At 46.7% G+C, this 26,922-nt stretch overlaps 1 protein-coding gene and 1 pseudogene across 1 annotated transcript in view; both read left to right on the forward strand.

Moving 5' to 3' along the window:
• EVA1C (eva-1 homolog C (C. elegans)) overlaps positions 1-26,922 on the forward strand; it is a 103,902-nt gene that overhangs the window by 26,967 nt on the left and 50,013 nt on the right. The window contains exons 2-3 of the mRNA XM_011960132.1: positions 15,355-15,551; positions 19,669-19,792. Of these exons, the coding sequence (XP_011815522.1) occupies positions 15,480-15,551; positions 19,669-19,792 (196 nt within the window). The 5' untranslated portion in view covers positions 15,355-15,479. The remainder of the gene's footprint in view (positions 1-15,354; positions 15,552-19,668; positions 19,793-26,922) is intronic.
• Positions 17,830-18,329, forward strand: LOC105524743 (annotated as a pseudogene).

Here is a 26,922-nt window from a genome sequence, read left to right on the forward strand (position 1 = left end):
GCCAGTTGCCCGACCTGTTCTCCAGGCACGGCTTTTTGGATCTGCCATTTACATCTGCTTCAAGTTTTAGAAACTTCCAGGTTCTGGCTTTTTTGCTGCTTTGAGGGAACAAAGCACGTTCGGTCAAGTGTAAAGCAAACCTGTCCTTCTCCTAAATCCGATCATCTTCAAAATAGATTTTTGAGGTTTATAGTACTACTCTCCAAATGTCATTATCATCCCTAAAGTGGAAAAAAAAAAGGTTTAATTATTATGAGGTGAAATTACCATATAATCTTCCAATTAACTGAATAAGGCACCAAATAAGTGCCCTCAAGCCTTAATTTCTACCTTGAAGTTAAGGTAGGTGTATCATGCCTACCTTGATCATCCTACACATCCTCAAAGTGGGCAGAGTTGAAAGGCTAAGTGGGTGGGGTGTGAAGCGGTGCCCTTCCACCCTCCTGTCTGTTTGTCGAGCTCTGTTGGTCCTTCTGATTTGGTTAGCGACCCTGAGTGTTTCTGAGAGCCTTTTGTTGTACGTGGGGGCAGAACCACTAATCTGGCCAGTTCCAAGCAGAAAAGATCAAGTATAGATTTCATATCTGAGTTTTAAGTGCTAGTAAAAAGTTGCATTAAGTTATCAAATGCACTGCAATCCTGGCTTCATCGCCAAGTGGCTCTGCAGTTTGGGGATTACGCTGCGTCCCGAAGAAAAGAAAAGAAAATTGTTCCGTTTAGATGCTTGGGGTAAAGGGTGATTGATCCAGTTACTTTTAAATTAATCTAATTCAGATGGTGTTCACTGCATAACTTTCTAAGGTTGGTACTTGGTCAAAGAACAAGGTGTTCATTTTTATAGGATTGAAGGCTTTTGGTTGAAAAGGCATGAAGAAGTTTCTACCAGTCCTGTTTGAAATAAAATAGTAGTGTAATCTAAAGATTGTAATTCAAGACCAACACAGCACATTTAGAGTAAGTTTTTAAAATTGGTTGACTGATGTGCTTCTCTCTCTCTCTCTCTGTAGATGTGCGTGTAGCATATTATATAGAGAAATCTATAAGCCCTGGTTATGTTGGTTGCTGATGAGGATTAATTAGAACCTACTACTCAATTATTCACTTTTGATCTGCTCTTGCTCTGGTAGTCTTCTTCATTGTGTTATTCATAGAGCTGTTCATTGGGCCAGGCACAGTGGTTTACACCTGTAATCCCAGCACTTTCGGAGGCCGAGGCGGGCAGATCACCTGAGGTCGGAAGTTTGAGACCAGCCTGACCAACATGGAGAAACCCTGTCTCTGTTAAAAATACAAAAAATTAGCCAGTTGTGGTGGCACATGCCTGTAATCTCAGCTACTCAGGAGACTGAGGCAGGAGAATCGCTTGAGCCCCAGAGATAGAGGTTGCAGTGAGCCAAGATCGTGCCATTGCACCTCAGCCTGGGCAACAAGAGTGAAACTCCCTCTCAAAAAAAAAAGAAAAAGAAAAGAAAAAGAACTCTTCATTTTCCTATATGATGACATTCTGCCATTCTACTATATGACAAACTCTTTCTAGCTATTCAAGATATAGCAATAAATAAAGCAAAGTCCTTGCTTACATCCCAGAGGGGAGAAACAGACAACAGGTCTCTATGCAGCAAAATACAGCAGAGTCAGGGGTGTGGGGCAGGAGCTGTGCTGTCTTGCAGAGCAACCCAGAAAGGTCTGACTGATGAGGCCACGTTGGTACAAGAGGCTGAATGAAGGGAGGAAGGGAGAAAGCAGATGTTTGGAGGAAGACTGCTTCGGGCTGAGAGACAGTCAAAGCAAAGGTCCTGAGGTCAGAGTATGCTTAGCATTTTTGAGAAACAAGAAGACACTGTGGCTGAAGTCAAACAGGAGAATGGCAGGAGATAAGGTTGGATGAGGTTGGATGAAGCAGAAGGGGCCCCAGTGGCATGGGACTTTAGATTTTTGTTTGGAGTCGGAAATCCATGCAATGGATTGACATGTGTAGACAAATGCTGAGACAGCCACAAAAATCTGAAATCCATACATATGGGCAACTACATAGGAAAATCCACTTAAAATACATGTGAATATATGGGGGAAAATTATGGGGCTTGATGAATCAGAGGGTTGGTGTACAGAAAGGGAAAAGAAGTGAGAAAAAGTGATAAGATGGGAGATAATTGGGTGACTATCAGAAACCAATGTTAACTACAAGAATTCGAAGTCCAGGTGTAGCCCAGAGTGAGGTTTCTTCCATCCTGTGCCTCCCCTGTCTTCTGGGGCCTTGTCCCCTCTGTCATCCACTTGTGACAGCATACAGGGGAGAGAGAGGGAGTGGAGGTCACAAGGGGTCTCAAGGGCCAGACCTTCAAGTGGCAAGCATCATTGCTGCCTTCTTTCCATTGCCCAGAATTTTCCACTGGCCCACTGTACTGCAAGGAGAGATTGGGGCAGGGCGGGCTGGGAAATATACTACTCCCATGTGCTCAGGAAGAAAACATATTGTCTCTGCCTTGTCTGGACTCTCAGTTCACCTTCTCTCCTCTGTGGTTTGTTTCAGGACTAGGATCTGAGCTCATCACTTAAGAGTGGTCATAGCTATCCTTGATCATCCCTAACCTGGGAACCCTCCAAATATCTAAAAAACAAGCTGGTGGCTCTAGTTCTCTTCACAATGAACCTCCAGGTTCACCTTCTTATTCTCACACGTGGGACTAGAGGAAGGACTTAAACTCAGACCTAACTTCACCTTTTGATCTCGATGCCCCTGGGTGTGTAGTGCCAGTCCTGAGCTCTTGTTCATGGGCTCTTTCCTGTACCCTCAGGACCCCTGACTCATGGCTCCCCACCCCCCAACCCCATGCCGTTGCTAGTTCTCTAAATGCATTCACAAACACAAAAGAAAAGAACATCTTTTTCTAGAAAAGGACTTTCAAACAGGTAAAAACACCTTTCAGTATTTGGGAATACAAGGATGTGGTCTTTTATCTAAAGCATTACCAAGTGGAGGGTGGCATGTTATTAAAAAAAAAAAAAGGGAAGGCAAGGACGTAGCAATTGAATTGCTTTCTCTTCCCAGAAGTAAGATTGTGAAATTGGCCCCTGGTGATTAGGGGACTTTAGCACACCGATGTGGGGCCAGTGACTGATGTTCTTATATCCTGCACTCAGAGTGACTCAGGCAACGTCAGCCCTCAGGAAACTCAGACTTCATTGGAAGCCTCTGGCTTCAGAAAAGAAAGAGAGGAAGAATGTACAGCTCTTTTGGCCTCTTCTAAATACTAGTAACTTTTTAGATCTTAATTATTAGGAAGGAAGGAGGGACAGAAGGGAGGGAGGAAAGAAGGAAGGGAGGAAGGAAGGGTGGGGAGGGAAGGTTCCCTTTTCCTCCAGGCTCAGCAGTGACATGTCTGGACTGAGGGCAGCCACAGGGCTATGTGCTGGCCTCTGAGCTGTCTACCTTACATCAAGGTGCTCAGAGCTGAGAGGGCTGGCTGCGAGTGTAATTTGATTAGAGCTGGGTTGTTCAGCATTGTACCAATGGAAGCTCTATGTTAATTAGTGTTATTCAAGATTTACAGTACATGGCAGGGTACGGTGTCTCATGCCTGCAATGCCAGCACTTTGCGAGGCCTAGGCAGGTGGATCACCTGAGGTCAGGAGTTGGAGATCAGCCTGACCAACATGGTGAAACCCAGTCTCTACTAAAAATACAAAAAAAAATTAGCCAGGCATTGTGGCAAGCACTGTAACTCCCAGCTACTTGTGAAGCTGAGGCAGAAGAATCTCTTGAACCCAGGAGGTGGAAGTTGCAGTGAGCCAAGATTGCACAATTGCACTCCAGCCTGGGCAAGAAGAGTGAAACTCCGTCTCAAAAAACAAACAAAAAAACAAAACCCTTACACTATAATTGTAACACCTTAAAGATGTGTAGTGGTTTATGGTAAAGAAAAAAAAAAAGATGCTTATGCCCGTTATATCATTTAATCCTCACAGCAAAACATGAAGCCACCAATTCCGAGAGGTGGCTCTCACAGCCACACACCCTAATCCCAGGTGGAGCCATAGTCTTGGGATTTTTATTAATTTACTCATTTTAGAGATGGAGTCTTGCTCTGTCATCCAGGCTGGAGCGCAGTGGTGTGATCTTAGCTCACTGCAGCTTCAAGTTCCTGGGCTCAAGAAGTCTGTGTGTGCCAGCCACCACACCTGGCAATCTTGGGTCTTGTTTTTTTTTTTTCTGAGACAGAGTCTTACTCTGTCGCCCAGGCTGGAGTGCAGCGGCATCATCTCGGCTCAGTGCAACCTCTGCCTCCTGGGTTCAAGCGATTCTCCTGCCTCAGCCTCCTGAGTAGCTGGGATTACAGGCTTCTGCTATCATACCCTGCTAATTTTTGTATTTTTAGTAGAGATGGAGTTTCACCACGTTGGCCAGGCTGGTCTCCAACTCCTGATCTCAGTGATCCGCCTGCCTCGACCTCCTAAAGTGCTGGGATTACAGGTGTCAGCCACCACATCTGGCCTTATTAGAGTGTTTCTATGATATCACCTGAGACAGCATTGGGTATTTCAGGTGTCAAGGTCATTTTATGGGCCGGGAATCGTCGCTGGGAGACGGTGAAAGGCTTTTGCCATATGCAGCATTAGAGGCTTCATAGAGGGGTTATCAAATGGAGAACATGTCCCTCCCAGCTCAGCAGCTTCCACTCTGTACTATGTGGGCTGGGGCAATCTTACTGGCTCCCATCTCACGTCCCATTAATATGGCTTGAAGGGCAAGTCAGATACAAAGTCCATTCCCTAATATAATCAGGTAAAAGAGATGTAACCATTTCATATGAAGCATGTTCAAATACACCAACTTGCATAATTCTACAAACCCTTACATTTTTAAGTTCTAGACCCAGGAGCTTCTCTTCTCCACCGGCCAGTGCAAAAGGCTTTCAGTCGCCAGCAAAGGGTTGAGCCAAGGAACCTTGGCCCTTTTGTCCATCTTTATCTTGATGAACCTGCCTCAACATTGGCCCAGGCAATTGCTGGTCAGCTTTCTCATTGTAATCTCTGCTTAATGACTTTTAAAATTTCTCCAAACTAGGGTGAATATAGCAAACCCATTTGGAACTCCTTAATGCTAGCAGCCAGCAAGGGCTCTTTTTGGTCCACCCAACCTTCAATAGTGTTGTATTAAGACCTTTGTTTTCACCTCATCAATTTCCATTCTATTCTTCTCATTTCTTAACCACCACTGAAGATTTTCAGCCTGATGGGATGAGTCCCATGGAGCTTCCCTTTTTCCTCTTCGTTTTAGCTTTATTAATGTTTTCTTTAATCTCTTTATTTCTTAATAACTGCTTAAATACATCCACCTTCCTGGGATGAGTCCTTTGACGCTGTCCTCTGCTTTTCCGCATTCTTTTATTAATTGCCCTAATGTTTTTATTAATATCTATAAGACCCACGAGGGGAAGCTGAGATAGCAAATTCAATAAGGCTTCTCCGACCATAGCTTGATTTTGCAGCAGTGAGATTGCATGAGGTGTCCATGCAAATGGGGCCCCCTTAATCACAGCATTTCCCATGACCTGGGTAACAGGCATATATAGTGGGTGGATATCCCAGTCGTCATAAGGCCAGTCCCACATGGCTTGCATACAAAGCATATTAGCTGCTTCATCCTGGGCACTCCACTTGGCATTTATAGGTGGAGTTGGACAGTCCCCCTTCTCAGGGTAAACAGACTTTATGGTGACTTTTATCCAGTCTACTAGGCTGGCTGTTGCCTCAGGAATAACTTGCTGTATGTCCAGATTGTTTATAGTCATCTGAGGTTGTTCCATAGTGAGCTGTGGATCCTGCATCAACCCAAACATGCTCTTCCCCTCTGCAGCATGTAAAACCAAAGATGGACCAATCATCAAGATAAAGATGGACAAAATGCCCCTAAATTAGTTACTCTCACAGTCCATTTTAGTAAAGGTCCCTCAGGGAGTTGATGATACTGAACCACAAAATAAAACAGTTCCTTTACACTCTACCCCTTGGTTTCAGTAGTTACTTGATTTTGCCCTTCCCCCACATTGACTACCTTCTTGGTAACCACATGTCTCAGAGGCATTTTCTGTTGTTAGGAATGGCTCCAAAGCTAGTGGCCAAAGCTCAGACTCACTGACATATAAGCTTGGTGTAGCATTGAGGCCGGACCTAGCGCTCTCTTTTATTTTTATTTTAGCTATTACACATAACAATAACCAACAGATTGCATATTTCACTTATTATTAGTTTGCATTTCCTTGCACATCCAGTGAACCAACTTCCTAAGAGTTAGATCTATCTCCAAATTCCAGTGGTAACTTTCACCTTTAGTAACTGAGTGCAGTACAGCTGTGACTTCATACCATGGGTGACCATGTGACCATCCAGGAATCAAAGGTCCCTTATCCTCCTTCCTCTTATTTTTTCTCTTCCCAAAGCACATGTTTCTATGAGCCAGGGCCATGGCCAGCAAATCCCACTTCTGACACCAATTGTGTGAAACCACACACACACACACACACACACACACACACACACAAACTCAAAGTACTTTATTCTTTTACTCAACAACAATCAACACAGAATATTTTTGTGACCAAATGTTTGGCGATTCCTCCACACCAACAAGCAAACAATCAATTCTGCAGCAAATACCAGCTGGGTATACTCCAATTCAATTCTGACACCATCTACCTGGAGATAGCATCATATCCCACAGATTGAGGGCTCAGTCCCCAAGACTATGGCCCCTCTTCCCAGCAGTCACAGTCCGGGCCTCCAGAACTTCTAAACAACCAGCTTCAAGCTGAGGTTCCCATGACCCCCTCCCTCGGGTTCCATCAATATGGAGTGGTTCATAGAAAAACTTTAGGGAAGTTTACTTACGTTTCTCAGTTTACTGTAAAGGCTATTACAAAGGATACAGATGACAAGACGCATAGAGAAAGGGATGAGGGAAGGAGTGAGGAGCTTCTATGCCCAGCCTGGGTGCCCTGCTCCCCAGAAACCTGTACGTGTTCTGCTATCCAGAAGCTCTCCAAACCCAGTTCTTTTGGATATTTATAGAAGCATCATTACATAGGCACAATTGATTAAATCACTGGCCATGAGTGACCAACATAACCCTCAGTTCCTGTCCTCTCCCTGGAAATTGGGGGGTGGGCTCAAAGTCCCAACTCTCTAATCTTGCCTTGGTCTTTCCAGGGACCAGCCCCCATCCTGAAGCTAGCTAGGGGCTGCCAGCCATCAGTCAACTTATTAGCATACAAAAACATATCACTTTGGAGATTCTAAGGGTTTTAGGAGTTGTGTGGAAGGAAACACATGAAAGATCAAATATATATTTCACAATATCACACTCCTGTAGAACACTTTGGGACACGTACCATGATTCTTTGAAAATCAGTTATTTACATCATTCTAGTATAAATCAATGAAAATGACCGAGGCAAGTTGTAATCATTTTAGGGGGTTTATTTGCCAAAGTTAAGGACACCCACCTGGGAGACAGATCTATGCCTTTCTCCAAAGATAATTTTAAGGGCTTCAATATTTAAAGGGGAAAGGATGGATATTGGGGGAATATCCAATTTTCATATGAGGGTGAGTAGAGGAAATATTCATGCTGTCACTTCATCTGGGTAAGTGAATCTGCAATTTTACACACAAGATAATGTAAACGATAGGGCAGGGGAAGCAACCAGATATGCATTTGTCTGAGGCAAGTAGAAGGATGACTTTGAGTTCTGTCCGGTCCCGCATCTGTGGATAAGCTATCAATTTACATTGCCAGGGTGAAATTCAACAGAACTGTTCTCAAGCAAAGATCTTGGGGCCTGTAAGGAATCTCCCTGTGGGTAAAAGGTAAGGGATGTATGTAGCTTTTTATCTTTGTAGCTGTCTTAGTTAGGAACGAAGTAGGAGGCAGGTTTGTGTGACCCAGTTCCCAGCTTGACTTTTCCCTTTGGCTTAGTAAGTATGGGGACTCCAAGATTTATTTTCCTATCACACTGGTCTTTCTATAGTCACTGGATTATTTGAATATTAATGGATTTTCATTGTAAATGTGATAAAGATGACGCTCCAAAGAAGGACTTCCCTGTGTCTTTCAGAAGACAGAAGAGAGCTCCCACCACTCTCAGGGGTTCATGTCATGAACTCTTGATCTGATTCAAAAAATGAAAACCTTAGAACTTTGGTTTAAGCTGTTCTAAGATTTGCTCAACCCAGGCCTTTCCGGATACTCCTTTGAGGAAGGTTTTAGCCATGGCAGTAGCCGTAAGAGTTTCTGCTGATACACAGTGGGAGGATTCACCAGGGAAGAGTATCTTGGAGTTGCACATGAGCTGTACCAAGATCCCTGAACGATGTGAAGCTGATAAAAAAAGAATCTACATCCAGCTGGGCGCGGTGGATTGCGGAGATTGCAGTGAGCCGAGATTGTGCCACTGCACTCCAACCTGGGTGAGAGAGTGAGACTCTGTCTCGGAAAAAAAAAAAAAAGAAAAAGAGTCTACATCCTCCCATTTCCTCTCCTCACCAGTTTAACAAGGATCAACAGAGCATCTCCAGGCTCTACTGGATTCCAGGACTGATTTCTTAACAGAGTGTGCCCATCTGCTATCTTTCAGGATAGTTAATACTTGCCCACAAATAGAGTTAGATTGTAAAAGCTTTGGCTGAAACTATTAAGAAATAAAGCAGTTTTGACTGATCCAACATGATGGCTAATTTTACCCGGAGGGAATCATTAATAAACAGCTGCATTAGTAGTTGTTCTTTAAAAAGGATCTCTCTTGAACCAGCTAGGAAACCAAGGTGTGGAAAGCTCAGTGGCATGACTCTGCCCAGCACACTGGAATGCATGAGCTTGCCGACTGGGAAAGGAGCATGCCGGAAAGGGCATTAGATTAGGAGCAGCTCATCTGTCATCTGCCTTTTGTTTAAGGACAACCTTGGCAGCTGGCTCATGCTCCACCCCACTTCCTACCTTCATCCTGGGAGACGCCTGGTCCACAGGGCATCTTCAGTCTCAGTCCTGGCATCCTTGTTTCCAGCAACCCTCTCCATCAACCTCTTCTACCTCCTTCCGTGGCCACTCCTGGACATTTCCATAACCTGCAAATCCACCTTGAAATCACTCCTCAGACAACTCGTGAGCACAGCCTCCTGCCTTTCCAGCCTGCTGTGTGATTCCCTCACTCTGACCTTGCTGGTCCTCAGCAGGATCTCTGGTCCCTTGGGCCCCTCCCCTCTTCTGTGCTCATTTCCTTTCTTATATTTAGCTTGGAGCCCACGGTTCATCATTTTGAGCAGTCTCTTGACAATATCCCCCTTCAAGCTTGTCGGACCATAACCCACAGTAAGAAATCTAATACATATGAGCTGGGCGCAGTGGCTCACGCCTGTAATCCCAGCACTTTGGGAGGCTGAGGTGGGTGGATCACTTGAGGTCAGGAGTTCCAGACCAGCCTGGCCAAAAACAAAAATTAGCCAGGCATGGTGGTGGGCACCTGTACTCCTAGCTACTCCAGAGGCTGAGACAGGAGAACTGCTTGAATCCAGGAGGTGGAGGTTGCAGTGAACTGAGATCGCGCCACTGCACTCCAGCCTGGGCGACAAAGGGAGGCTCCGTCTTGGGGCAGCGGGGGTAGAGAAAGAAATCTAATACATATGATCTAAGGGTCCTCTGCATATGTGTTTATCTATACACATACATATATGCACAAGCCTCTTTCAACTTTAAATCAATGACAATTATTTAAAAATCTCTCCCTGAACATCAGTTCTTACAGTTACAGCTCTGTTTCTCTCATCTTCACCACACTGTTGCAACAGTCATCTATACAAACTGTATTAGTATTCCTATTGCTTCTGTAACAAGTTGCCACAAACTCAGTGACTTAAAACAGCACACATTTATTCTCTTACTGTTCTGGCAGTCAGATGTTTGCAATGAAGATTTCTGCATGGCTGCATTCCTTCTGGAGGTTTCAGGGCAAAATCTATTTCCTTGCCTTTTCCCGTTTCTAAAGACTGCCTACATTCTTGGGCTCATGGCTGCATCATTCCAACTACTGCTTCCATTGTCACAACTCCTTTCTCTGACTCTGACTCTCTTGCCTTCCTCCTTTTTTCTTTGCGATGGAGTTTCTCTCTTGTTGCCCAGGCTGGAGTGCAATGGCGCTATCTCAGCTCACTGCAACCTCCACCTCCTGGGCTCAAGAGATTCTCCTGCCTCAGCCTCCCAAGTAGGGAGGGATCACAGGCATGTACCACCACACCCAGTTAATTTTCATATTTTTAGTAGAGACGAGGTTTCACCATGTTGGCCAGGCTGGTCTCGAACTCCTGACCTCAGATGATCCACCCACCTCAGCCTCCCAAAGTGCTGGGATTACAGGTATGAACCACTGCACCCAGCTACCTTCCTCCTTTTAAGAACTCTTGTGATTATATAAACCCCTTCCAGATAATCCAGGATAATCTCCCCAACTCAAAATCCTGAACTTAATCACATCTGCCAAGTCCCTTTTACCATGAATGTCTGGTAACGTAATCACCGGCCCTGGGGATTAAGGCCTGTGGACATCTTTGGGGGCCGTTATTCTGCCTACCACATGAGCCATCTTTGACTTTCTTAACTTCCACTCACTTTTCTTTTTTCTTTTTTCTTTTTTTTGTGACGGAGTTTTGCTGTTGTTGCCCAGGCTGGAGTGCAGTGGCGCGATCTCAGCTCACTGCAAGCTCCGCTTCCCAGGTTCACACCATTCTCCTGCCTCAGCCTCCTGAGTAGCTGGGATTACAGGCGCCCGCCACCACGCCTGGCCAATTTTTTTAAAATTTTTAGTAGAGACAGGGTTTCACTGTGTTAGCCAGGATGGTCTCGATCTCCTTACCTTGTGATCTGCTGCCTGGGCCTCCCAAAGTGCTGGGATTACAGGCATGAGCCACTGTGCCCCGCCCTAAATAAACTTAATTTTTTAGAGAAGTTCTAGGTTCATAGAAAAATGGAGCAGAGGCTGAGCACGGTGGCTCATGTCCTGTAATCCCAGCACTTTGGGAGGCTGGGATTGCTTGGGTGACAGAGCAAGACAACAACAGAAAAAGAAAAAAAAAAAAAAAAGAAAAGAAAAAAATAATGGAGCAGAAAGTGCAGAGTTTTCATCAACCTCTACTCCCCCTCACCACACACACACATGCACACCTTCCCCTACTAGCAGTATCAAACCTGAGTGGGACATTTGTCATAATCAATAAACCTACACTGACACACACTATCACCCAGAGTCCATAGTTTACATTAGCGCTGACTCTTGGTGTACGTTGCATGGGTTTGGACTTATGGACAATGACATGGGTCCACCATGGTAGCATCGCACAGAGTAGTTTCATTGCCCTGAAAATCCTCTGTGTTCCACCAGTTCATTCCTCATTTCTCCTGACCTCTGGCAACCATGGATATTTTCGCTGTCTCCATAGTTTTGCTTTTCCCAGAATGTCATATAGTTGGAATCATACAGTACAGAGCCTTTTCGGATTGGTTTCTTTCACTTAGGAATATGCATTTAAGGTTTCTCCATGTCTTTTTGTGGTTTGATAGCTCATTTCATTTTAGTGCTAAATAACATTCCATTGTCTGGATGTGGGCCTAGGTTTATTTTTTTTATTTTTTTAAATTTATTTATTTTTTGAGATGGGATTTTGCTCTGTCTCCCTGGCTGGAGTGTAGTGGCATGATCTCGGCTCACTGCAGCTTCCACCTCCAGGGTTCAAGCAATTCGCCCACCTCAGCCTCCAGAGTAGCTGGGATTACAGGGGTGTGCCACCACACCTGGCTAATTTTTTGCCTTTTTTTGTAGAGATGGAATTTCACCATGTTGACTGGGCTGGTCTCAAACTCCTGACCTAAGGTGATCTGCCTGCCTTGGCCTCCCAAAGTGTTGGGATTACAGGTGTGAGCCACCACGCCTGGCCAGGTCTAGGTTTTTGAAGAAGGAATTGAACTGAGTGTAGGGCAGGCTGTACTGCTGAAGTGTCTTCTTTGTACTTGGATTGTGCTAGGACTGATAGACTTCAAAGTGCAAAGCGCCTGAAGGATCTTGCATTAGTCAGTACTATGCACTGAGCTTCTGCCCCCAGAATACCACTCTCAGAATAAGAATATGATAAGGCCAGTTGCATAGGTGGGGCATGGATTGAAGGCTCAGGCCACTGCACTCCACATACAGGTCTTGATGTAAATGGTCTGGCAGAGGTCAAGTTCTATTTAGCGGGGATAGAAGATGTAACAGAATGAAGAAAGGTAATGGTCTAAACGCAGCAAAAGTTTCATTCCCACTCATGTGACAGTCTGTGGAGCAGGCAGCTCTTCTTTTCATGAACCTGGGACCCAGGTATCTTCCATCTTGTGGCTCTGCTTCTCCGGAGCCTTGTCATTTTTTTTCATCTAGCTATAGTGACACGGTCTTTTGGATAAGCCGTGAATATTAAACCAAAGGCACACTCTGAAAATTGATTTGACATGTGGTCAGCTGCTTATTTAGCACAGTCTGGGGAATGCTGGGGTGATGGACAAGAAGGTTTTCATGAGGAGGCTGAAGAGATCTAAGTATGGGGGTGCCAGCCTGGGGCACTTCAGAAGGGGCACTGGCCTAGGGGTAGCATCAGGGTGACCCTGAGTTCCCTGGGGCAGGGTGTGGCTCATGACGGGGTGTTGAGAACCCACCAAGAAGGCTGGAACTTTCAGTACTCATTGTTTTATCAGGGCCTGCCTGTGTGCCAGGCAGGAAGACACTGACCAGAGGCCCAGGGCCACTGAGGGGTCTCGGCCTGGTCTCTTGGTGCCTGGGGGGTACACTGCAAATGATGATGTGGTTCCAAGGGGCAGGACTCTGACCCACACTCCTGGTGCCAGTGTCCGTTTTGCCACTCATGTTAGATTTTGCTTCTCTAAGTGAACTTACTCGGGATGGCTGGGTTCTTGGCCACTCTTCCAGTGGTTTTCAAGGGTGAAAAAAGGAGTTTCAACAAGACAACTAACGTCTGGATGAGAATGCCAGAAAGTGTCTGTAGCCTCCCTCTAGAGAGCACTCTGGACTGGTGGGCGTGAGGACCCCAGGGCAGACTGGCTCGGCCCCTTTGACTTCAGATTTCAGGGAAGCCCAGGGAGCTGGATTGGGCGCCTGGATTTTCCGAGAATTATGTTTCTGAGAGGATTTTGAAACCTAAACAGGAATACTTTACACACAGGTCATCGAGCAGGAATTGGGAAGTTCCGAAGCTGCCCTCCTTCACGCCACCTCCTCCCTTCAGAGGCCAAGGGCTGCCAAGCTGTCTCCCACACACCTCAGTGAAAAGTCCCTGGCTCTCCTCCCAGCCGCCTCGCCGTGACCTCGTGAGGTGTGAGGAGGAGGAAGGGGATCTACATTCTGGATGAACCTTCCTTCCTCCTTGCCGAGAAATAGTTTAGGCCCCTGCGCCTGCTGGGCCTTAGAGCTTCTCAGAGCCCAGGGCCCAATGTGGCTCCTGCAAGCTGCCTGGGAATTCCAAGGAGGCTGACTGGCTGCCTGTCTTATTTCTAGTATCTGCTGCAACCCATTTCCTAGGCTTGGGTGGCTGAAAACAACAGAAATTCGTCTTCTCACAGTTCTGGAGGCCAGAGTCTGAATCCGGGTGTTGGCAGGGCTATGCTGCCTTTGAAGGTTCTAGGGAAGGCTCCTTCCTGGCCTTTTCCAGCTTTGGGTGGTGGCTGGCAGCACTCGGCATTCCTTGGCTTCAGATGCATCATTCCAGGTGCACGTGGCTGTCTTCCCTCTGTGTCTCTTCTTTTCTTCTTATAAGGACACCAGTCATATGGTGTTAAGGGCCCACCTTACTCCAGTATATCGCCAACTTAATTAATTACATCTGCAACTCCCCTATTTCCAAATGTCACATTCTGAGGTTCCTGATGAAGGTGAATTTGAGGGGACACTATTCAACCCACAGCAGAGCCCCACCATCACTTCCAAGCACCACGCCCTTGGAGCAGGCCCCTTCTCTGCACAGGGCACCCTGCCTGTCATTCCTCTCCAGCACCAAGACAGAGCTAAGAGTGATTTCTTGAAATGAAACTGCATCCTCTCATCCCAATAAGGCATGGCCTCACTAGTGGGAGATAAGCAAATGAAAGCCTTCCTCAGGACGGGCGTCCACACATCCAGGGTACACTCACCCCGATTTTTTTCCTGGTTTATAAAGGTGCTTCAGGACTCTTTGGCTCCTGGTCAATACCTTAGTGCTTCCTGAAGGGGAAAGAGCCCTCCAAACCATTCAGTGGGCCATCCCAGACCAAGGTTTCTGACCCAGATATTGAAACAGAAGGAGTTCCCTTATCCCTCTTGCAGGGCATGCGACAGGGACATGGCTTGCTTCTTCAGTACCCTGCTGCTCAAACCCCTAGACGGAGCATGCAGACGGGCAGGTTGTGGGGAGCGTTTTTGGGCTCCGACCCCACAGCAGCATGTAGCATTGAGTGTTTACAGCTCCCGAAGCCCCAGTGGGCATGTGTTACAGCGGTCTCCTTCAGTCTTGCCATCTGCAGGCAGCTTGTGTTAATCAGCTCAATTAGACCCCTCTGCCTTATTACGAAGACAGAGGGCTTTCTGTATCCCAGGTTCTTGCCCTAGTGTACTCGAAAAATCAGATCACACGTGGACTTAGAGAATGAGTGCAAGGTTTTACTGAGTGGAGGAGGTGGCTCTCAGATGGATGGGGAGCCAGAAGGGGGATGGAGTGGGAAGGTGGTCTTCGCCTAGAGTTGGGCCGCCCAGCAGCTAGACTCTCCTCCGACTGCCCCTGACTGAATTCCATGTTGCCCCACTGTCAAAAGCCTGCCGGCATCTGCTGGTATCTGTCGGTGTGCTCTTCTCCTCCTCTTGACGTCCAGCCACTTGTGTCTGTGCCCACTAGGGTCTTGGGTTTTTTATGGGCACAGGATGGGGGTCATGGCAGGCCAGAGTAGTCTTGGAAAATGCAACATTTGGACATGGAAACAGGAGTGCCTGTTCTCACTAATGTCCATGGGCACAAACCCAAGGGTGGAGCCCTCACCAGGGACCCCATCCTTCTCTACCCAGCACTCCCCTGCCCTGCTTCTGTATCAACATGAAAGCTGACATTTGCTCCTGCACCCCACCGCTGGGCCTGGTTTGGTGACTTTTGCACCAGAGCTGCTAGGGAGGCCCCACCCCACATGTTGTTGACTGAACAGCCCTTCCCCAGGGGAACCAACCTCCTCCTGTCCCCAAACCCATGGAGGACTGGTGGGTTCCTGGGCCTCTTGTAACCCGCCTGAATATTTTCCAGGTTACCTAACCAAACTCCTGCAAAACCACACCACCTATGCCTGTGATGGGGACTATTTGAATCTACAGTGCCCTCGGCATTCTACGATAAGTGTCCAATCGGCATTTTATGGGCAAGATTACCAAATGTGTAGTTCCCAGAAGCCTGCCTCCCAGAGGGAAGACAGCTTAACCTGTATGGCACCCACCACCTTCCAGGTATTGCCTTTTGTAGACATGTTAAGATGATACAGTTTCAACACACACTCTTTCTCTCTCTCGCTGGGTGTAAATATATTTGTGATTATATAGTTCAATCCAAGCACAACTGATCCATGAAAAATCCCAATTTATACAGATCACCAGTTTTGTAGGTGAGCCATTATTTGCTTCTCAAAGGATTTGTTACCCAACAAAACTAAATAGAATTCCTACCTATTGTGGAGCCCCCTTTCTGCACTTCAATATGAATTTATTTGTAGGTTTACTCCTTACTTCAGTATAGCAAAGTACAACCAGGATGGATATTCCAACCTCCAGGCCTACATCTCTCATAAATACTCCTGTAGAAAGGGAAGGTGGGTTCTTTAATGGAAACCACAAGTATCTCTTTGAGGCAGACATCTGAAGTCATGACCAACTTCTTAGAAAATGTACTCAAAGGGCCGGGTGCAGTGGATCATGCCTGTAATCCCAGCACTTCGGGAGGCAAGGTGGGCGGACCACCAGGAGTTCAAGACCAGGCTGGCCAATATGGCGAAACCCCATCTCTACTAATAATACAAAAATTAGCCGAGTATGATGGCACGCACCTGTAATCCCAGCTACTTGGGAGGCTGAGGCAGAAGAATCGCTTGAACCCAGGAGGCGGAGGTTGCAGTGAGCTGAGATCGTGCCACTGCACTCTAGCCTGGGCAATAGAGTGAGACTCCATCTCAAAAAAAAAAAAAAAAAAAGAAAAGAAAAAAGAAAATGTACTCAATGAAGGAAATGTCAGTAACCGCCTTGTGCTTTTTAATGGTTTGCTTCTCCAGTTGTAGATAATCATGTCATTCTTGCTTGGAGCTATTTTAGGCAGCCTTTACTGACTCCTTCCTTCTACCAGATAGTACTAGGAATTGGGAGAGGTGTGGCTTAAGTCATTCTTTTTGTGGTTGGCATATTTAGGGAAATATTTGGTATAGGAGAAAGTCAAACTAATATTTCAGTGATGGTTTTAGACTGTGCATGGCTTTCAATCCTCTGAGCAGCTTCTACTTCACCATCCCTGGCCCCTAACATATACAACTAGTTGACCAGGATTACTGAGTCACTCGGCCTTGGATTTTTTTTTAATGCCTCCCAAGTTCCATATGAATGCATTTAAAGCAGGGGGTTTAAGGCAGCTGGCAAGTTGGAAGTCTGTTTGATTTTGTTGACCGTAGGAAATATGGATAAAGATAAATTTGCCAGGAGAACCAAGGAGAAATAGGGGTAGCTTTAATGCTGTGTAGTTCTCCCTAAGGCCCAAATAGGAGACACAAAACTAATGTGATGATATAAGAAGTTTTCTATTTCTCACACCATCCCTTGCTTCCACTCCAAGCATAGTAATATCTGGGTATTCAGGTGATTGGTGAAACACACCAGTTGAGTAGCCAAAATGAATGTGTTTGAATGACTGCCCGTGACATGGTTTCTATACCTTGAGGAGAAACAATGTTTCTTCAGGAGACAAGAAGTTGCTTTCCCTGTGTGCTCCACTCTCTTAGTTCTTTTTGTGCTGCTATAACAGCGTACCTGAGCCTGGGTAATTCGTAAGGAACTGACATTGATTTCTCACTGTTCTGACGGTCAGGAAGTCCAAGAGCAAGGCGCCACAGGTTTGGTGTCTCTACTTCCAGGATGGCTTCTTGAACACTACATCCTCTAGGGGGTTGGGGGACGCTGGTACTCAACGTGGCAGAAGAATGGAAGGGGCAAGAGGAGAGGGGGCCAAACTTGCCTTTTATAACAAGCCTAGTGCCTAGTGCCACTCTAACAACCTACTCTTGAGAACAAAACAAAACAAAACAAAACCCAGTATTAATCCATTCATGAGGATGGAGGCCTGATTGTCTAATCACCCCTTAAAGACTCCACCTGTTAATACTGTTACAATGGCACCTGTTAATACTGTTACAATACTGTTACAATACTGTTCGATGTGAGTTTTGGGGGGGATAAACATTCCAGCCATAGCACCCACCCTACCCCTAATTCTCTTCATTGGGCACCACCCCAGGAGCTACACCCCTCTTGACCCACCCCCATTTCTCAGTCACCTGCCCTGGCCATCCATCTTTGGATCCCAGGCTACCTGCTGCCCTCCTGGGTGCATGAAATTGGCCAGTACCAACATTTTTTCTAAAGTGGCTACTTTGTAAAAGTATGAACTCCTGGCACACACTAGAGCATGGGCACCACCCCCACCATTCCATGGGTACCTGCCTCTGCCAGATACCCCTGAGGGAAGAGAATGTTCTATAACCAGGCCGACAGGTTAGCATCTGTGAACACAGTTCTGATGTTGTTGGGAGGGTTTGTTTGCCAGAAACATCCCCATGCACTACTCTTTCAACCAGAGGTCAAGAAGTCCTTTACTTTTGTGTCTTTTTTGTTTGTTTGAGACAGAGTTTCACTCTTATTGCCCAGGCTGGAGTGCAATGGGGCAATCTTGGCTCACCGCAACCTCTACCTCCCAGGTTCAAGCAATTCTCCTGCCTCAGCCTCCTGAGTAGCTAGGATCACAGGCGCCCACCACCACGTCCAGCTAATTTTTGTATTTTTTTGTAGAGACAGGGTTTCACTATGTTAGTCAGGTTGGTCTTGAACTCCTGACCTCAGGTGATCTGCCTGCCTCGGCCTCCCAAAATGCTGGGATTACAGGCATGAGCCACTGCGCCCAGCCTTCTTTTGTGTCTTTTAAGCTGCACTCAGACCCCAGGCAAGGTGCTTCCTCAGAGGGAGGTTGCTTAACGTGGGGAGATGTCCACATGGGAGACCACAGCTGATCCATCCCTTGACTGTCAACAGGAAGTCCCCCTTTCTGCATTTTCCAGCTCATGACATAGTTTGGAAACAGCCCTGCCCTGGGGTCTGCTCTGCGGTTCTAACCGCGGAGCCCTCCAGTGACGTCTGTGGGCTGAGTCGTTTCACTGTGACGTTTGGCCATGCCACATGCAGTCATCTGAAAGCTGCACCCTCTGGGGTCTGGGGGGTTTCTCAGGTGTTTTTTTCTGATTGAGACACATCTGCTGGGCCCCTGAGAGAATGGGGTATAGCTGGCAGGGCCAGCATTCTTCGCGGAGATACTCCATGAGCTACTATGAGAACATGGTGACTCAGAGAGGCTCATGTGTTTGCACTAAATTCAGACCTAAAGTAATAAGCAGATTCTTGGATTTTTTTCTTTTTTTTTTAACTGTACTTGGTGTCCTTTTTGTTTCTGTTTTAACCAGACCCAAGTTCAGGACCTCTGTGTTTATCACAGGCAGGACTTGTTCCATTTGGGAATGAGGACCTAGAGAACAGCAGCAAAATGCTGAGCCTTATCAGGACCTGGAGGAGGGTGTTCTGTGAGCTTCCACAGAGCAGATGTCTTAAAAACGAAGGAGCTGCCTGGAAAAAATCAGGAGAGAGAGAGAGATTGAGATTTGAAGGAAAGCCTTTACTCCCAATGCTCAACAGAAAGTCTGAGTATTTCACTAAGAAAACTGCTCCCCGAGGGAGAAGTGGGTCCCATCCTCTTGAGTTTGATGAGGGTGGGAATCAGCTTTGTAATTTTTATTTTTTGGCCTGGGGACAGTTCATAAGCTGGAAAGGGTTTGGGTCAAGGGCTCCCCAATGCACAGCTCTCCTGTGGCCTGTGTAGGGCTGTTTAAGGGTGAAGGGCCAGGACTGTGATTGCTGATGGTCACAGCTCTTTCAGCTTAAAGCTAGGGGACCCCGCTCGAAGGGGACCTTGAAGTCCCCTGCACCCCAATACCAGAAAGTACTCTGACCTCGCTTACACTTCCTAGAGCCTCGGTAGTCAGTACCTTTGCTGAAAGTATCAGCAGCTGCACCAGTGGTGGTGGATCAGAGATTAGTTGTCCCAGGATCCTGGCACTATTGGATCAGGCTTCTTTTCAGGAGAAAGAGCAGGGAGACAGGAGCCAATCCACTCACCCACGTGTATGCTCTTTGGCCTTAGACACAGCTTGGCCAGGTGGGGAGGCGTCCTTCCCTTTGCAGAGCCTAGAGCAGCCCAGGTTCGGGTCTGGCAGTCCCTGTGAGCAGTTTTCAAGCCTGTCCCTTTTCTACCCTCTCCTTCTAGAAGGTGCTGGACGAATGCCAGAACCAGCGGGCCTGCCACCTCCTGGTCAATAGCCGTGTTTTTGGACCTGACCTTTGTCCAGGAAGCAGTAAATACCTCCTGGTCTCCTTTAAATGCCAACCTAGTAAGTAACTTCGGAGGGGGACAGTGTGTTTGGGGTGTGGTTCTTGCTTCCTTCACACTCCTGGTCAAAATTCTCTTCCTGTTGGCATTTGTCCAACTTTGAAACTCATTAATAGAAACATTGGGCTCCATCCTACCCAGTTTTTTAGAGAGAGAGAAAGACAGAGAGAGAGAGAAAGAGAGGGATTTTCTGTGCATGAGTCTGCACATGCCTTCATTTTCTTACAAATGACTGAATTTTAAAAATCCAATCTGTAAAACTCAGTTGTACTGATGCTACAACTCCCAGGGGTGGTGACAGACTGCTATTGCTGTTCCTCAAAGTGAGGAGCTGGTCCTGCTTTTCAGAGGTGTCTTGTGCTGAGATTGAGGGGCTCCCTGTTTTTCCTTGAGGCTCAGTGGCCCACTTGCCACCTGCACCCACTGCTTCAGAGCTTTGATCCGGCTCCTCCCGCCCTCACCCACGGCAGGGGCTCCTTGTTCCCCAGGAGAATGAGAGGGGGCATAGCTGGAGCAATCTCTTTTATTCTGGTTCTTGTTCTTTTCTCCATTGACTTTTGCCATTTCTAACACGCATCAGCTTTGTGATGGCCAAAAATAATCCATCTTCTGTGGGTAGGTCACACTTCCAGGCGCCAAGAGCCTGCCTGAGCTAAATCATAGGTCACTGTGGCATTAGAGATTCCTGCACACCTTGTTGCAAAGAAACGATAGCAGTGTGTTTAACCAAAAAATGAGAAGTTAAGTTTTTTGTTTTTTTTTTTTTTGAGACAGAGTTTTGCTCTTGTTGCCCAGGCTGGAGTGCAATGGGCAATCTCGGCTCACCGCAACCTTCGCCTCCCGGGTTCAAGCAATTCTCCTGCCTCAGCTTCCCGAGTAGCTGGGACTACAGGCATGCGCCACCATGCCTGGCTAATTTTGTATTTTTAATAGACAGAGGGTTTCGCCATGTTGGTCAGCCTGGTCTTGAACTCCTGACCTCAGGTGATCCACCCGTCTTGGCCTCCCAAAGTGCTGGGATTACAGGCACGAGCCACCGCGCCTGGTCGAATTAAGCATTTTTAAGCCTCCTCCCTGCCACCCAACACAACTGTTTTCACTTTTTGCATTTTGTTGTCTGTTAGCTCCCATCCTGGAGCCCAGAGTTCCCCCATATCCTGGTGGCCTAGGTGCCAGACTTATGTGGGGAGAGGTCAGGCCACACTCGTACTATGGTCTCAGGTACACATCTGGGGAGAAACCCCCCAAACCCTTCAGCAGATATGCAGGCTTCTGTCAAACCCCTTCCCCGCCAGGGCCCACATACGTCGAAACTGCCCTGTGCTTTTCTAACACAGCACATGCAAAGGCACTCATGCTCTCACAGCATATAATAGATACTCATCACACATAATAGACATCATCACACACAGGCACACACTAGCACAACCTTATACCCCATTATACACACTCAATGCATACAAGCTGTCACACTCACTCACACTATCATACATGCTCACACACGCTCACATGTACAGACAATCGCAAATACCTACAAGCAGGCCCAGCCATTCAGAACCGCCCGAACTCCCTTCCTGACCCCTCTTTACCCTCCCTCCAGCACCAGACATTGGGATCACCTCCTGCCTCAGTCAACAGACTCAGGAAATCACACCAAGATTTCAGTGTTCTTCCTCACTTCCCTCCCACCACTGAACCTCACAGATGACTGTGTCATGGCCTTAAAGACACCCTTGACTGCCATTAACTTCGCCTTCTTTTTTTTTTCTGTTCTCCACTTCCCTCCTTCCCCGGTGTAAAAGATTGCCCTTTAAAAAGTGGCTTTTGGCTGGGGGCGGTGGCTCACACCTGTAATCCCAGCACTTGACTGCCATTAGCTTCGCCTTCTTTTTTTTTTCTGTTCTCCACTTCCCTCCTTCCCCGGTGTAAAAGATTGCCCTTTAAAAAGTGGCTTTTGGCTGGGGGCGGTGGCTCACACCTGTAATCCCAGCACTTTGGGAGGCCGAGGCGGGCAGATCACCTGAGGTCGGGTGCTTGAGACCAGCCTGACCAACATGGAGAAACCCCATCTCTACTAAAAATACAAAATTAGCTGGGCATAGTGGCAGATGCCTGTAATCCCAGCTACTCGGGAGGCTGAGGCAGGAGAATCACTTGAACCCGGGAGGCAGAGGTTGCAGTGAGCTGAGATGGCGCCATTGCACTCCCGCCTGGGCGACAGAGCGTGACTCTGTCTCGGAAAAAAAAAAGCCCTTGTTCAAGATGTTAACAGTTGGAGAACTGAGGTGGTGGGAATATGGCTGTTGGTTGTGATATTCTTTCATATTTTCTATATGTTTGAAATGTTTCATAAGTTGAGAAAAGCCAGCCTCTAAGAGAAGTCAAATGACCTTTGTAAAATTGCCCGAGCCTCAGATAAGTCAGTGCAGAGCCCCAGCCCCACGACTGTGGTGTGAGGCTTCCTCTGGTTTACTCATATCATTTCAGCAAACACTTTTGAAGCCCCCACTGTGCACAGGAGTGGAGGATGAAGAGAACTCACATCCTGCAGACATTCCCTGAATGGCGGTTCTATCGTGGGTGGTGTCCGCACCCCCTCCAGGATATTTCTCAACCTTCCTTCACCCAGCAACCATTCCTAAGATCTTCACACAACTGGTTCTTTCTCCTTGTGTAATCTCCACCCCAAACAGCACCTTTCAAGAGAGACCTTCTCTGTCCAAAAAACAGCAACAACAACCAAAAAAAAACCCCTCTACTATCACAGCATCCTATGTTATTTTCTTCACAGCAGCATCATCATTTGGATTTACCTTATTTGTGGCCTGTGTATGATTTGCACACACACTGCATCAGATTGTGAGCATCATGAAAGCAGGAACTCTGTGTGGTTCAGCATTGTCACCCCAGAGCAGTAGGTGCTTAATATGTATTCACGGAGCAAATGTTCACCCAACAGGGGCCAGGTCCTGTGCTCAGCACTGGGGAGACACAGGTGAGCACATCCTTGGTAACCAGATTGTCCAGTCCCGTGGGGCCTGATATTCACTGTGAGTTTCACACAAATATGTGCAAGATTCCAGGTAGGGTCAGGGCTTCATGGAGAGGCACTTGGTACTATGCAAGCAGCTCGCAGAAAAAAATTTTTTTTTTTTCTTGAGATAGGGTCTCACTCCATCACCCAGACTGGAGTATAGTAGCTTGATCTTGCCTCACTGCAACCTCTGCCTCACGGGTTCAAGCAATTCTCCTGCCTCAGCCTCCTGAGTAACTGGGATTACAGGCATGCACCACCACACCTGGCTAATTTTTGTATTTTTAGTAGAGACCTGGTTTCTCCATGTTGGCCAGGCTGGTCTTGAACTCCTGACCTCAAGTGATCTGTCCCCCTTGGCCTCCCAAAGTGCTAGGATCACAGGCGTGAACCACCATGCCCAGCCTCATAGGAGGAATTGACCTTGACTAGAGGTTCAGTGGAGTCTTTTTGGAGCAAGTGGTGATGGAGCTGAGAACTGCAGGGATGCAGGGCACAGAAAGAGTGCTCCATACAGAAGCCTGTGGCTGGGGGTTGCAGGTGCATTGGCGCAGCCAGTCACGGGGTAGGAGCACAGAAGCAAGACAGCAGGAGAGAGCACCAGCTGGGGAGCCGGAGTAGGGATCCCGAGCCCTCGGAGCCAAGGAAGGAGTTGGGGCTGTATCTGTAGGGCAGTATTTAAGCAGGGAGTGTGCTAAGATGAAGTCATAAGGCCCCACTGGCTGCCCCATAGAGAGCAGATGAGAGGCAGAGTCCCTGTGTAACCTGGACGCTGGCAACCTGAGCATTGCCGTTTAGGAGGTGGAAGTGAGATTGTCTGCACACCTTCCTGCCTCTTTTTCTTCATCTCTCACACCTCCTGAGGCTCTTCTCCTCACTTCCCAGTTCTAGTCTGGGCAGGACACTGTGACTGTCCAAAGGCTGCACTGCTGTACCCTGTGGTGTGTGGAGCCAGTGCTTACCATGTGAGCCAGTTATGCATGTGTTACCAGCTCTGCCTGTGTTCTGTGGAATCTGCCACGGTGGGAATATTTACACCAGGGAAATTGGCAAATGCCACTGATTGGGTTTATTTGTTTGTCTTTATGGAAAGTTATTTTGCCAGCAAGCCTCACTGGAAACTTCTTTTCCTTAATGTGCATTATGCTTCCTTCCTCAAAACCTCACCTCCAAAATTGCATCCTTTCAGGAAATGTAGGTTTCAGCGAGGCTTGGATTTAGGTAGTTCTGGGTTCATATTCCTTTCTGCTGTGTATCTGCTGTGTGTTGGGCAGTGCAGGGACACTTTCTAGGACTCGGTTGTAACATGGGATTTTGTCTCTTCCGCACAGGGCTGTTATAAGACTGAAAACACAGTGTTGTATGTAACACGCTTAGCACAGGACCATGGAGTTGAGCTCAGCAGTTGGTAGCTATTATTTCAATAAAGCTGATTCAAGTCACTCTGCTAAAGATATGAATGACTAAATGATATAGGCATGCCTGTCATCCCGGCATTTTGGGAAGCCAAGGCAGGAGAATTGTTTGAGGTCAGTAGTCAGAGACTAGCCTGGGTAACATAGTGAGACCCCTATCTCTCTTAAAAGAAAAAAAAATCAGCAGGGCACAGTGGCAGGCACCTGCAGTCCTAGCTATTTGGGAGGCTGCAGCAGAAGGATTGCTTGAGCCCAGGAATCTGAGGTTACAATGAACTATGATCTCATCACTGCACTCCAATCTAGATGACAGGGTGAGATTTATTTACTAAAGAAAGAAAGAAATAATAACAATAAATAGAAGTGACTGTCTACATTTCAACATCACTATGCACTGGCAATTGTATGCAATGTCAGTAATAAAATACTCTCACCATGGCAGATCCTTCCTCTGCCCACCTTTGAAAGGTGGCTGATGATGTGTTAGGAACAGGTCCCCCAAAATCTGGCCATGAACTGGCCCCCAAACAGGCCATAAACAAAATCTCTGCAGCACTGTGACATGTTCGTGATGGCCATGACGCCCATGATGGAAGGTTGTGGGTTTACCAGAATGAGGGTAAGGAACGCCTGGCCCACCCAGGGCGGTAAACCACTTAAAGGAGTTCTTAAACCACAAACAATAGCATGAGCGATCTGTGCCTGAAGGACGTGCTCCTGCTGCAGATAACTAGCCAGAGCCCATCCCTCTATTTCGGCCCATCCCTTTATTTCTCATAAGGAATACTTTTAGTTAATCTATAATCTATAGAAACAGTGCTTGTCACTGGCTTGCTGTCAATAAATATGTGGATAAATCTCTGTTCCAGGCTCTCAGCTCTGGAGGCTGTGAGACCCCTGATTTCCCACTCCACACGTCTATATTTCTGTGTGTGTGTTTTTAATTCCTCCAGCATCACTGGGTTAGGGTCTTCCCAACCGAGCTGGTCTTGGTAGTGATGTGCTTTTGTGACTGTTGTATCGAAGAGAAGCAGAATGACCCACATAGCCCTCTCATTAGTAGGTTGGTGCAAAAATGATCACGGTTTTTGCCTATTGCTTTTAAGGGCAAAAATCACAGTTACTTTTGCACCAATTTAATAAAATGAAGAAGGGGAATTTCATCACTGTTGTCATTTAAGCAGAGTCGTGGTTCTACCTTCCCAGGCCCCTGCCATCCTCCCCATCTAAACTCCCAGGAGAGTTGGCAACCTACTTCTAGAAGGCTGCCCACACCTTCTCTAATCTGAGACCAACTGAGAACTATAACCCAGCTCTAAAACAAATTCTAGTCTTCTAAGAAAAGTAGCAATGATATTAGTAGTTTCTTAATTTTTTATAATCCAGAAATGTCACTTTTATGTGACAGTGAATTAGCACATTCCCAATGAACCAAGTAACACAGCAGTCACCCCAAGGATGTAATATGACACGCACAGGCCCCTCCGTTCCAGGAGATGATTTGCCCATAATCTGGGGACGAAATCGCTGGAGGCCTGGCATGTGGGTGTTGCGTTACTCTGGGAGGGTTTTGTTGGCATCGAGGCTACCTTTAATGAATGGGCTTTAATAAATCAAAGAGATGTGGCTAATAAATGCATTTCATGACATGCCTTAAACAAAACAAAAAAAAAACAAAAAAACTTCTTCTAACTTTTAAAAATTTTGATTTAAAAAAAAAGAAGAAGAAGAAGAAGAAAAAAAGATTTCCATTTAAAAAGTTTCCAGTTTGCAGAGATAAGGCTTGTTTTTGTCCTGCCTTCTCCCATCCTCTTTCTGTGCCAGCTCTGCCCCTGGAAAGCATTCTTAACATTTTTCTGAGTTCTTATGGTTGGAAGGGGGCTTTGGTTCTTTTGGTGTTTCTATCCAAGCCCTCCTTTCTGCATCAAAGGCCATCGTTCACTCTGGGGCCTTTGAAGTCAGGCAAAATGTTGTTGGTGGTGGAATTTAGCATCTACTCATAAACTGCATATAAATGCCAGTGCGGATATGACTCACCAAAAAGAATCAAACCTTCTGACGTTGGGGTCAGACTTAGCAGTCTTTTCTTTAGAGAATGAAAACAAAACTTGCCTTGGCTCTAAGTTTAAGCTATTGAATTACGATTCCAGTGAGTGGGTAAAGGGCCTTCAAGACATTTGCTTGTCACCATTTTCATTTTTCTTCCTCGTGGAGGTTCTTCCTGCTTATTAAACTACCAAGGCAGGATGGGGATTTTGTGAGCATCTGTAGGCTGGCTTCTGCTCCGAGCCTTTCATTCATCTTGAATGTTCGCATCCTCATGGGCGAAAGGATAGCAACAAAGTTTGCCAGCAGCAGAGCTGGTGGTCCTCTTGAGATTGTGTAAAGTTTTCCTTCCTGTGGTCCAAAATTTGGCCTCGCTGTTGCTTCTCTGCTTTTGGTAGAAAGTCATGGAAATTTACAAGGTACAGAAAGATGCTGTTTAGTCCAGGCACGGTGGCTCACGCCTGTAATCCTAGCATTCTGGGAGGTCTAGGTGGGTGGATCATTTGAGGTCAGGAGTTCAAGACCAGCCTAGCCAACATGGTGAAACTCTGTCTCTACTAAAAATACAAAAAATTAGCCAGGCCTGGTGGCACATGCCTGTAATCCCAGCTCCTCGGGAGGCTGAGGCAGGAGAAT

This window comes from Colobus angolensis, unplaced genomic scaffold, assembly GCF_000951035.1.
Source record: "Colobus angolensis palliatus isolate OR3802 unplaced genomic scaffold, Cang.pa_1.0 Scaffold506, whole genome shotgun sequence".
Lineage (NCBI taxonomy): Eukaryota > Metazoa > Chordata > Mammalia > Primates > Cercopithecidae > Colobus > Colobus angolensis.